Source organism: Equus asinus, chromosome 9, assembly GCF_041296235.1.
Source record: "Equus asinus isolate D_3611 breed Donkey chromosome 9, EquAss-T2T_v2, whole genome shotgun sequence".
Lineage (NCBI taxonomy): Eukaryota > Metazoa > Chordata > Mammalia > Perissodactyla > Equidae > Equus > Equus asinus.
Genome location: NC_091798.1, coordinates 59,763,058 through 59,776,447, shown reverse-complemented (window position 1 = coordinate 59,776,447; position 13,390 = coordinate 59,763,058). Strand labels below are relative to the sequence as shown.

The following is a 13,390-nucleotide window of genomic DNA, read 5'->3' as shown; positions in this document are numbered from 1 at the left end:
AAGGGAGTGGCTTGCTAGTGTGAAATGGCTGGAGAAAATTAGGATCTTTACTTGGATCAAATTAAGGTGAGAGCAGCGTGATCAAAATCAATCAATTTGTGCAGGTGAAGGAAAAGTGACTAGAGAATTGAGAAAGTCCTCCTTCCATCGCTGTTTATGCTGGGAAATCTGGCACAGTCCTCAGGGTGTGACACACAAGAGAGAAATTTGAGTAATATTAGGAAAGAATTTAGAAGTCTCAAAACAAGGTCAATGAACTCAAGTGCCAGGCACAGGATGATTTTGGTGTCACAGAGAAAAGAGGTCATTTCATTATCCTAGAGAGGTGTTGAACACACATATTTCATGTGGCTGAGCAGTTTTCTCTATGGGATGGTTTTGCCTGTTAAAAATTTAGATCCTATATCTTTTAAAAACAAGTGTAACTAGCATATTGAAAAAGCATACCTCATAGTTCAGTAAAAAAGCAACCACGTTTCTCCCACTGTCTTTTTACAGTTTAGTCTCTGGGGTAATCTTTCCTGCTCCTGCGTGAATACTCTAGCAGCCTACAATTTCCTGCTCATTCTTAGGTGACAGATGATCTATGGTCACTAAGTCACAAACACTGTCCAGATGCAAAAATTAGAAAATTCAGTCCTGTGTGATACTCAAAACTTTAAACTTAATTTACTGGTAAATCTCCCTTTCTCCCCCTCTACCCTCACTTCCCCAAGCTCAGGCTGGCTTCAGGATAGCCTCAGCCTGTAAGGTAAGTGGTAGTGGTCCTTCCGTTTCTCCACCTCATGTTTCTAGTCCTCCACTTCCATTTGAGAGCTGCTGCTTCAACACCCCTGGTGCAGTGCGACTAGAGGAGACAGGGAGTGGTGACTCATAGGGCAGTTCTTACTTGAACCAGTGTTCTTGTCATTCGGTCTCCCTCTGGTCTAGCAGATGCCTTTTCACTTCGGGATGTTATTTTCCTGGATTTTTCAGAGTTTTCTCACTATTTCTCTTTCTCCTATAATTCCCTTGACCCTGCAGATGTTTCTCCTATTTCTACATTCTAATGGTCACTTGTGACTCTTTCCTCAGCCCCTAGACATCGAGTTGTGCATCTCCAAGCTCCTCTAGCTTGCTCCAGGTGGCTCTATTGAACAGAACCCAAGACGGTCTCCTTACTGGCTTTTTCTTTGTCTCAGGGCCCACAGCTCTTCCAAGGAACACTCATACGTCCCTTGCCTGGGACTGATGTGGGTGCCAAGGCAGCAGCACTCTTCTAGTTCTGCTAGTCAGTTCTCTTGCCTTTCAGTTTCCTACCTGGCAGGAGTTAGACTCCAGCCAATGTCAACGTCAGCTTCCTCAAGAGTGAGGTGAGCACCAGCCTCTAGGTCTCTCCGCCTCAGGAAACACTTCTACTGCTCTCCAGGGATCTTCTTGCCCAGCTCAGAGTTAGAAGCTTGCACATGCTCCCAACTCCCTGAGAGTATGACGGCTTGGCAAAATAACACCCCTCCCCCACCAAGAAATCTCTTCTCTGATCTCTTTTGTCTCCATTCCTTGACTCTTCTTCTATGTCCTTGATATAGCTGAGAAGCCCCAGAGGGGCCCACAGGTTCTCAAGCCCGTTTACTTTGAAAATATTCATAACATGGTCTGGCACCTTTCTTTGGAATTTTGCTCCTATTATATTTTGTTGCCTGATGGAAACTTCCATTTTAAGATCCTATTACACAAGTAATAAACAAACATGATTCAGGGGCCAATCTTTAAACCACAGGCCAGTTGTGTAACATCTGTCTTTACTATAGAGATTTTGATTTCTGAGTCTGTTATTATATTTAAAAAATTGGGGGGACAACTCTCCAAGGAGTCTTATTTAATTCTTGACCAGCTATGTTATTTAGCACTTATTAACTAGACCTGTAGGCATATGGAGCTCATAAAATAATTTGGAATGAAATACCTTACTGAGTGGATGGATCCCCAAGGGCATCATGTGCTCTTGACTGCTAAGACCCCTTCCAGCTCAAGAAAGTAGTGAGTCCGTGATTCTCTGGCTATTCAAGAGGACAGGAAGATGGCTTTGCAATACTGAGCCGCTAGGAGACAAAGTCTCCCAAATTAACTCCCTTGCTGGCTGACCACTCTAAACTTCATAGGCACCATAATAGCATGTTTCAGTGAGGTTTGAAGGGAGGAGAGGGCGGTGGATGCTTCTATTTTCTGAAATCAGGATATTCTTACAGGGTTGCTTGAGTCCAAAGCAGAGAGAGATGGGAAATAAATACCAGCCTTTGGTCTCCTGATGTGGCAAAATCAGATCATGTGTGCTGCTTTCTGGCCCAGATCTTTGCAGTTAAGATTGAGTCCAGAAAGGCTGTGTCTTGTAGAGAATTTTCCCTTTTTGTTTGTTTGTATAAACCAGGGAGAGAAATAGTTGAGTGAAATCCAACAGAGTTTCTGTTATTTTTTTCTGGAGACCTGAGTCACGGAATTGGAAGGCCGTGCTCAGTGTTTGATTTGGTAAAGTGGTGACTCTCAAAGCTGATGTCTGTTAGACTTTTTGAACCTGGAGTCCCTTTCAATGAGCACAAAAGTTTCCCACTTCCTTGAAGAGTCTGATTCTCTCCCTCCTCCCCGCCTTGCAACATCCTTGAGATTCATCTGCTTTGTGAAGTCATGGCAGCGGAGAAGATATTACCAAGCTTTACTCTCTTTAGTTTCTGTTACAAAAACAATAGGCATTTTTTGGCTTTCCAAATATATAAGCATGTATTATATAATTGAGTGTGCTTTTTCACTCTACACTACACTTTTTTATGCTAATATATTGCCATGTGTACAAAATGTCCTATAATTTCAGAGGGCTCATAGACGTCCTGAAGGCTGTGCATCAACTTCCAAGGGGACTGTTTCTCCCAAGCCTAGATGACTCAGCCATGGCCACTTCATGGGCTCATTTTTCCATCTGTTGGATGTCTTTATCCCTGTTAGATTGGTTTTAGAGCTGTAAGTGAATTTAGAGATCATCTAGTCCCATCCCTGTACTTTCTAGAAATGGATGTCCGGAGGGTTTAAGCAACTTTCCCAAAGTTGCACCACCGTATTTAGACTGCAGATCCTGAGCAAGAACTCAGGTTACTCATTTCCCTTCTTTCCTCTATATTGTCAATTGCTTGACTCTTCTCTACTTTATCCTATACTTTTTAAAGATAGCAACCACTACTACAAAACAAACAAATGCCAGTTTAACAAACTCTGAAAAATACTTTGTATTCTTTTGAATATACTAATATCAAGCTGCCTTTATTTTAGAAAATACTTATTTAATTACTATGAACTCATATTTTTGCCAAGTATTATAAACGATACAGAAGAAAAAATACCTAACCCCTAACTTCTGGTAGTTGAAAATTTATGGAGGAGACAAACATGGTTCATATTCAGCTTGTGGTCAACTGTGACTTCTGGGACGGTTTTAAATGCATTTGTAATTAGGGATTTCCAACCCTCCACTGCTACACTGTATCTTATCCCTCTTCGAATTCCTTTCTAGTTCATCTATACCAGGAATGATTTGTGAGGTTGGAAGGAATATAAGAGAATACAAAGGTAATTTATTGGTAAATTCAGTTACTAATAAAATGAAAACTGAAACTGCTGATGAATAAATGAAAAGCAATAGGATATATTGGAGTACATGAGGAAGCCATTTGGTTTAAAACTAACTTGGCCTGACCTTGTTTTTCCAGAAATGCCTGGTATGGCCTGCTGAGCACGCATCGCACATCTGCTTTAAACATTTACAATGTCCCAAAGCCAAGAATGATGCCCTTAAAGATAGGGATGTTGCCTCCCCCGTATCAACATTTCTTTAAGAATAAGCATTTCTTCCCAGAAACTAAAGATTAATTACTGACCTACTTTAACTCATCTCGTGACCGTTGACCTGCTGACCACCAGCTTGCTGTGCTCACCTTGCGACCACTGACCTGCTGTGCTAGCTAAGCATCTTGTGACAGTAGTAAAAGAGATATTCCTGTCACATGTGTCATATTCCTGCCTTTGTTCCAAGACGGTATACAACCACTCTGTATACCCTACTTCTTCGGAGAGCTCCCTCTCTTGTGGAAAAGTTCTCCTGGGCTATAGCCCTCAAATTGGCTTATCATAAACTCACCCCAATTTTGATTTATAGATTGATTATGGATTATTTGTGCTGATACAGCAATAAAAAGCTGATAGTGTTGTTATTTTCTAAGTGAGGAAACTGAGGCTCAGCAAGAATATGTCACTTGTTCAGAATTGCTCATTTGGTAGTAGATAAAGCAGTCTTGCAGCCAAAGTGGCTGATGTCAGAGCCCACGGGCCTCCTTCAATCCATGCAAGCAATAGTATAATAAAGTGGAAAAAGCAAATAAGACAAAACTGACTTGTTGAAAATTATAGTTTGTTACAGTGAAGTTATGAGCACCTCTGATGAGCTGACTGTCAGAGGTTTGGGCCGTGCTGACTGTTCTGTGTGTCCTTCCTAAAGCTGTGTGAGCCTTTATGTGAGCGGGGGCCCCATCCTGAGGGAGAAGGGATTCACAGAGGTGGGTGATCGATGGGCTGTGCTCTCTCAAGATATCTTTATTGAATTTGCCTTTTATTTATCTAAGAATTGGGCCTGAAGCAAGAATAAATGCATCAGAGACACTAAGCCTCAGGACCTTATAAGGAAAAAGGAATTTAGCATTCACAAGTGTCATCTAAAAACAGTTCCTAGGGCACAGAGTCTTGAAAAATGGGATAGTGAGACCGCAGGTTTATTTCTAGGAAAAAGTTGTTTGCTAGGACTCAGGCTCTTGTCGGACTTGGGGGATGTGTACAGAGGGTGGACTTGACAATCTCCTTGTTTGCTCGGGGTATTCTTGTCTCTAAGCTTTCCCCTCCAAATCACAGGTACACGGTGGGATGATGTCACTTTTTGTATTTCTCCATGCAGATCGGGGAAGGAGTGGTAGAGATCTGATAAATCTATCCATAGGTAAAGGAAAGTTGTTTATTTCAGTTGGCATGTACCCATGTTGTTTACCCCCAGGGGTGTGCAAAATAAAACTTTTTGTAAGTTTTCAACCAGGAAGAAGAGGGAATATGTGAGAAAAAGATAAAAAATGTCACCATTCTTCAGCTGACCTGCACTTTGGTGGAGGGCAAAAATAATAAACCATTCGCAAAGAAGTCATCCTGGTTTAAAAGAAACTTGGTTCTCAAAAGCCTGGCAGTGCATATTGGTTATATTTGTTCTTATTTTGTTTGTAAAACGTTTTAAAAATGTATGAAATAATGAAGTAAATGTCATTTTGTAATTGAAAATTAAATAGTTCTTTCGTATTTTAGATCTTAGAAGATTCGAAGGGGCAATAAGACTTGAAGTGGGAGTGTGTGTAATGGGAGGGTAGCGAGGAAGATGAAGGGAAAACATTCTAGCTCCTTCCTGTATATAATTATGAGCCATAATCGCTCAACCTATTTTTTTTTTTTGCTTCCATTGGTCTGAGATAAAAATAAATAGATTTTTCCCAAAAATGTATTTCAGGGCACTGTTAGCATCTCATATGGAACCAACATTTGCCAGGTATGTTTTCCCTTGTTTTGATGAGCCAGCTCTGAAGGCAACTTTTAGTATTACAATTATTCATCATTCAAGTTATGTGGCCCTTTCCAACATGCCGAGGCTAGGTAAGTAATGTTTCCTGTCCTCTCACATATATGTATTTTTCTACGTTAATTATATATATATATATATGTGTATATGTATGTATGTATACATATATATCTACATTTACCTCTATAATAGCTTTTAGAGCCAGCCCTGGTGATCTAGTGGTTAAGATTCAGCACTCTCACCGCTGCGACGCTGGTTCAATTCCAGGTCAGGGAAAAACACCACCCATCTGTTGGTTGTCATACTGTGGTGGCTGTGTGTTGCTGTGATGCTGAAAGTTCTGCCACTGATATTTCAAATACCAGCAGGGTCACCCATGGTGGACAGGTTTCAGCAGAGCTTGCAGACAAAGACAGACTAGGAAGAAGGTCCTGGCCACCCACTTCCAAAAAATTCGCCATGAAAACCCTATGAATAGCAGCAGAGCATTGTCTGGTACAGTGTTGGAAGGTGAGAGGGTGGTGCAAAAAGACTGGGCAGGGTTCTGCTCTGCTGTACACAGGGTCGCTATGAGTTGCAATCAACATGACAACACTAACAACAGCAACAAAAATAGCTTTTATAGCAGTAGCTTTTCTAGGCAATGTGTTTGTAGCATATTATCATTAGGGAGAACAGTCACATGGGGTATGTATCAGCAGCCACATCTTGGAGATGGTAAATCCTGATCTTTTGTAGTAGACGCTGGGGCCATTATTCTGTTCCTTTACATTGGCAGCCTGTCAGCCCATGAGTTTGGGCTTCAAGTATTGATCATTAGCGATGACAAGCTAGTGGGCTTAGTCTGAATCTGGTGCACAGATGTGTTGTATTTGGTTCACATGACTTTTTTCTTTTGATTGAATTAGTATCCAACTTTTAAAAATTCAGAGATTTCTCATAAAAGTCAAAATTCTTGCATCCTTGGAAACTCAGAACATCTAACAACACTGGGCCTGCAGTTCCTATGTGACAGCAATAGTTACAGCTAAGAAGTGATGGTCAACTTGACGAGTTATTTCAAAGGTAGATATTATTGCTTAGGTTCACAGTAATTTGGACTAAAATCAATTTCCCTAGGTCAGTCTGAAAAAGAAGATGTGAATGGAAGCAAATGGACCGTTACCACCTTTTATACTACACCCCTCATGCCAACTTATTTAGTCGCATTTGCCATATGTGACTGTGACCATGTCAACAGAACCGAAAGGGGCCAGGAGGTGAGTAAGGAAGATTCTGCAGGTGAAGGTACTATTTGGATGGCTGCAGATTGTTCATCCACTCTTTCTGCATCCAGGGGTTATTCCATGTATCCCATCGCCTCCTGGTTCTCGCTCATACTTTTCCCAAGCCCTGTTAAAACCCTTAGTGTGGCTTTGCAGAATGGGACACAACAACTCCCGCTGCAGCTCTATGGAGGGGTCTCTGTGGAAAGGCTGCACATGAAGCCCACTCAACGCAGGTTCTGAGCCCCTCTTCCCGGGCTGTTGCTGCCTTTCAGAGGACAGGAGAGAGTAGGGCCAGCTGCCGCACCAGCACCTTGAAGCTCAGGATTCCCTGCTGTTTACATACCCACACTGTTAATGCAGCCTTGGAGCTGGGCTGGTGCTCAAAGTGTCAGCAATGAGCATGGCACAGGCCCCAAACAACCAAAACAGACACCAGCCGGGACAACTGCTGTGGTCAAAATGGTGCACGTGGGTTAACTGTCACCCCCATCTAGAAGCAGGGCTGCTGAGGTCCGAGTCTCGGCATGCAGCACTTCCCCAGAGTGGTGTAAAGTAGGTGCTCTGTCCTGAAATACCTAGTTTTCACCCAATTATACCCTCATTACATAATAATCCTTTAGAAAATATCAAGGTTATTGTGGCAGCACTTTATATACTGGGTCACTCCCTATACCAGAGTGTGGAGGTAAGTAAGGCCAGTGCCTGAGGCCCAGTTCCTTCTAGTCAGATCGACTTTACGGAGCTGAGGAAAATCAGGCCCTACAGCTGTCTGAAGCTTTCTGCTGGGCTCAAGATCTTCCAGGCTTGTACCATTGACTTGTGGGGACAAGGAAGTTGTGGATGAGCCAAGTCTATCACCAGAGGGAGAATCACTCAAAGGTACTCCGCCTAAGGGTAAATAAATAAAAATGTGTTAGATGCAAACAACAGCTTGTTATTGTCCTCAGCTGTTGGCTTCAGCCCCTGATTTTCCTTATTGAATAATCACTGGTACATCCTTGAATATTCACAGAAAGAACACTGGCCAAGTCAAATGTTCATGACACATTGATAAATCTTCTCAGGCATGATTTGGAAGCACATGCTTTGTACCTGGCAAGGAGTGGGCCCAAGAGCTAAGGAGTGACCCAAGGTGACCTGTCAGCATCCACATCTCAAGTGGCTTGTTGCTCTCAATCCTGCTGCATGGTGAACAATTCTTATAAAAGGGTCATATCTGTTGCTTCACGAAAGATCACCCTGAAAAGAAAGCCAGCTGCCGTAGAAGCAAAGAGGAAATGGAGCATGCCTAAGAAAGTGATGTTCTTAGCCAGAAAATAGAAATTTGGGATGAGTTTATCAGTGGAATGTTGCATTTGGCAATGGCTCAGCTCTGCAAAGTGAAGGAGTCCACCATATACTCTACAAGGGAGCCAGAATGTACTCTTGGAATAGAGTCCAGACTATACAAAAATTGCTCATGAAGTAAGAAATAAAAATTTAGTGAAATTGAATATGTTGTTAATGCAGGGCATGAGGATAAACATAGGAAACATACAACAAGATAGGAAAAAATGTATTTTGAGTAGAATTTAGCACACATGGGTAAAGATATTCATCTCTTAGAGGGTGAGCTCTGCTATGTCTCGGGAGACCTGAGAACACACTGGTGCACCAGGTGGGATTTCGAAGGAAATTTATGGCTGCATCTCCAAAATGTTTCTCACTGGTTTGTGTTCCTCGCTGGCCTGCCAGGGGCCACCTGCCTCTCCTACCCAGCTTGAAATCTCCATTTTTTGCTTCCCGTTTGTCTTATAGAACGGTAGTTTTATAAACTGAAAATTAACATATGAATGTTAATTGTTATTGCCCTTATTTTCCAAAAGGCTTCAGTTGAAATGCAGACATTATCTTCAATGTGGGGAGAAGTGTCTGATCCATAATGTGTGCTTTGGTTTAGCAGTCTTCCTGTTCCCTCAGCAGTTGGGACTGGAGTTGGGGAGGTAAAGTGTAGTTCAAGGGCAGGGCTGAGGCCTAGGCCTCTCTTTCCCAGGATAATGAGGCCTCTGCAGCATGGGGGCAGCTGACAGCAATGAGATCAAGGCAGCAGGCTTCAAAAACAGATGGTTGCGTTTTGTGAAACGGGAGCATTCCTGAAGACTTCACGTAATTCCAGACAAATTTTCCAGCAAACATAAAAGCAAAGTAAGGTGAACATGTTCTTGGAGTGCAACAGTCTGCAAGTATTGTTCTGCTGCTTTTTGTTTCCTTAGCATTTTCTCTAATGTTTTGCAGAGAGCTCTTTCTCAAATTAATGGTACTCACATCAGAACAATTATTTTCACTCCCTCATCTCTAACTTTCGTTCCAGGGTTATTGAGTTTCATGCATGTTCTTTAGCATTAACACCAGCATCTCCATTTAAAAGTGGTTAGATGGTGGTGTTGTAGCGGATAAAATGATTTCATGGTAAAATAATGATAAATGTTAAAACAACAGCAAGTTAGTCACCAAAATCTCACAAATAAGTTCCCAAGTGCCCAAATAATAGCACCGTTACTTTCACTTACAGTACACGGCAGGGATTTCTTTTTACCTAGTAACGTGAAAATGTCATAAACAGAGAATATAATTCACTTAATTTAATAACTGTAAAATCATAAGACGTTTGGTGAACTTTCTAAAATTAGGGAAATTAGCCTTATTTCAAATTTTGAAAATAAGATGGGACTATTAATGTTTTCATTAAGAAACCATTTTAAACTTGTACGATTCAAATTTGCTTCATGTGTTCTGTAGGGGAGGAAGACATTTCCTCTGCCCACTCTAGGTCCTTCTGGCTGGGCTATGAATTAAATCCACGTGAGAGAGAATAACAGGAGAAAATTAAACAAAGGTTTATAACATGTATACATGGGAGAGACACAGGGAAACTGAGCAACTTGCCAAAATGGCCGAGGTTCTCATCTTAAATACCACCCTCAGCTAAAGACAAAGGAGGATGTTGGGGGTTGAAGGAGTCAGTTATGGGAGATTACCAGGAAAGTACAGGAAGCAAGAATAAGGTTATCATGCAGATTTACATCCTTGCCTTCCACATTGATAAGAGTTTCTAGAGATAAGGTCATCCCCCCTTCTTCCTGGTACAGAGGGGGACACCTTTACAGATGGAGATTTCCCTTTCAAATCTAGATGTGTCTTACAAAGGTTAACTTCTACTTTTCAGAGTTTCTCTCATGTCTGCAGTTTTTAAAAGTAACCAGCCCAAAATAATCCTCATGCCAAAGAGACATATCTTGGGGTGGCCAATTCCAATCCCCCACAGTACCATACTGTGTAACCCAACTGCCTGTACAAATCTGTTTTGGATCATTGGAAATATGTCCTAAAGAGGGAACCAAGGGTCCCAGGTGCCTTTTACTCTGACATAGAGTCTACATTTTCTGAGGAGGTAGATACGACTCCAGGAATTATTTTTGAACTATATTTTGAGTTATACTTGTTATTCTAAAAGATTGAAATAACACACTTTCAGAGAAACCACTGTTCACAACCTAGTGAGTAGCCTTCTGGGGTTTTCTCAGTCCATATACACATTTAAACAGTTTAGTACGTAGCTGCTTCTGAAAAGCAAAGGCTTTGGCTCTAGAGCGTCAGGGAATTGGAGCAGGGAGGCTGCCACTTTCCAAAATCATTACTGCTTTGCCTAATCACTGCCTAATTGTTTTGATTTAGATAAGCATCTGGGCCCGGAAAGATGCCATCGCCAATGGATATGCAGACTTTGCTTTGAACATCACAGGTCCCATCTTCTCTTTTCTGGAAGACTTATTTAATATTAGTTACCCTCTTCCAAAAACAGGTGAGGTGTTTCCCCTTCCAATGCAATTGGTTTTCTTTTATGGGGGCCCTGGGTTGAGGTCAAAAGGTATCCAAATGAGTCTCCAAGGACCCATTGTCACCGTTTAGCTGCTATTTCAGAGTTAGCCCCACTGGCCTCTCATTATTATGTCCCACACCTTCCTGAACACACAGAGGCCCATCTGCTCTTTCTCTGTATGGTGCCATGTGCCCAGCACATGTTCAGAGAGCCCTCAGGCTTTAGATCCCTCCTGGGTAGTCACTGACAGCCTCACATCCTCCAGACCCTACCTTCTTTCTTGCATTCTGTCCTTTACTTTCATAACACAAGTGTGCAATGCAATGTTCTGGATCCTTTTAGCAAGCCTGTGTGAGTTACATCAGTTCCCTTTAGTAAGGTTTTGTTAGTTTTAAAAAAAAATTCTTTAGCCATAAGTCAGTGGATAGGACTTGGCGTCCCATCTGTGAATGTTCATTTAATAAAATTGGAATCATGAGTGAACTTAATATGATCCTCAAGAAACTATGTAAATATCTTATCTCTAATAGATGTGTATGGTACGTCCTTAAAATTGTGGGGCACTCAGCTCAGAAAGTTGTTCAGAGTTTTTTCTCTCTAAACTGAGGGTATCATGTAAATGTATTTTGTTTCTCTGACATGTTAGTTGAAATCTTAGAAAAAGTATGCTCTGCCTATACTGGTAGACGGTGGAAGAAGGTGGGGAGTAAATAAATATGTGGGAGCTCAAGCCTCATGAATTCCAGGAAGCCAAGGGCTCTGCAGCTTGAGCCTTCTGGTTAAGGAGGAATGGGGACCGAAGGAATGGGACCCAGCCTTGGTCCACTCAGGGATCCTGGAGGTGATAGCTGTCATATTGGGAGTTGGAGGCAGCAGGAGCCTAGGCATGGAGACCAAGCTTCTGGCACTTCTGTGTTTGGAGGTTCTCAAGATGACCCATGTGTGGCAAGAAAAGTTCCATTTATCTTTATTTAGATGAGAAGTCCAGAGTTATTCTTGATACCCTGTTCATGAAAGCATCTCCTCCGTGCAGTTAGTCGCCTCCTTTTTATGTCTACATCCATCCATTTCTTCCCATCCCCCTAGTTCTCCCTAGTTTGCATCACTAACATCTCTGCCATAACAGCCCTCATCTGGTTTCACCTCTAATCCTCTTGCCCCCTCCAATCCATTTTCCACACTGAAGCCAGAGGGGTCTTTCCAAAGTAAAGTCTGATCATGTTACTGTCCTCTTTAAAACCTCTTTGTGGCTTCCCATTACCCTGAGGATAAAGTTCAAACTCCATACCCTGTCTTTACAACAGTGCGTCTCTTGCCAATCTCTTGGGGCTTTTGGCAGTCCCTCAGAGTGGGAAGGATGCTCTAGTACTGTCTCTGTCCTATCCTACACTTTCACCTTCCTCTCCTCTTCTTTAGGCTCTGCACATGCGTTTTGCACATCCTGCAATGCCTTTCACCGAACTGGTTGATTCTTGTATTTCTCAACTCAGTGCCACCTCATCCAGGAAGCTTTCCCTGACTCCCTTTCTCATGCTTCCACAGCACCCTGTGCACCCCTGCATTCAAGCCCTTGACCTACTAGATCCTAGTGGTCTTCCCCATTAGGTCAAGGGTAACTTGGGGTCAGGATCTGGGTTGTCTCTTTGTTTTGTACCCTCAGAGCCTATGACAGTGATTCTCTCATAGTGGTGAATAGTGAACTTTTTTTTGGTGGGGGGAATAAATACATTCAATTAGTTCAGTAATTCCATGTAAATTCTGGCTAAATTATCACCTCCTGGGAGTCAGGGTTGTTTCTGGCATTTTGTTGGTATCCTTCATAGCACCTCAACCAACGTTACTCTATGAACACACACGGGAGGTGCTCAATCAAAATTGTATTTCGATAGAGAGGTGATTAAAATAAGGAGTTTCTTTATTACAGGATGTTTAAGAGACAGATATATTAATGTTTCCTAGTTACTTTAACTCTTGGTTGAGTCACTTAAAAAAATAAAAGCCCCAAAAACCAAACCTTACCTACTAGCATTTCCCACAGATGCGATACTCTTACTCTCAGTGAGTCGAGTGAAAAGCCATTTTGTTTATTTCTCCCATGCTGCTCTTGTAGCTTATCTTCTTGTAGCTTCTCAATGAATTCTAAGTCTTAGAATCTAAACCATGTTTATGTACCTATTGTATAGAACAGCCTTTTTTCTGATGTTGCTTCCATCTTAATTCACTCTGTTTAAAGTCAAAAGTGGACTGAAATATCAAAATATTACAGAGATTGGTAGAGTTGGCTGTTTGAGTTGTTATCAGTTTTGAAAGAATAAGTGGCATGCTGCTTTTAGGAATAAATGTGGGCATGTAAGATTTGCAAGCTTTTAAAATGGAAACTTCCCTTTTAAGTTTTGATTATACTTTTAATTTGTATCAATAGTACAAATTATACATCCAAGCATGATTTGTATTTCTGTAGCAATAAAGCTCAAGTACAGTATAACTCATAAAGCAGTAAAATAATGGCCAGAATCAATGAGAATCTGAGTAAATACTAGTTACCTATGACTTTTCTAGGTGCTCTGTGAATGCAAAAGAAGTAGATGGCTGAGGCTCTGTTCAAGTAGCTGAGTTAGGGAGATAGCTTCT

General features: G+C 41.7%; 1 protein-coding gene across 5 annotated transcripts in view; it reads left to right on the top strand.

Moving 5' to 3' along the window:
- Positions 1–13,390, top strand: part of LVRN (laeverin) — an 81,585-nt gene that overhangs the window by 18,948 nt on the left and 49,247 nt on the right. For all 5 annotated transcript variants that reach the window (XM_070517556.1, XM_070517555.1, XM_014841706.3 and 2 more), the window contains exons 2-4: positions 5,564–5,706; positions 6,752–6,891; positions 10,615–10,741. In XM_070517556.1, coding sequence (XP_070373657.1) covers positions 5,564–5,706; positions 6,752–6,891; positions 10,615–10,741 — 410 coding nt within the window. The remainder of the gene's footprint in view (positions 1–5,563; positions 5,707–6,751; positions 6,892–10,614; positions 10,742–13,390) is intronic.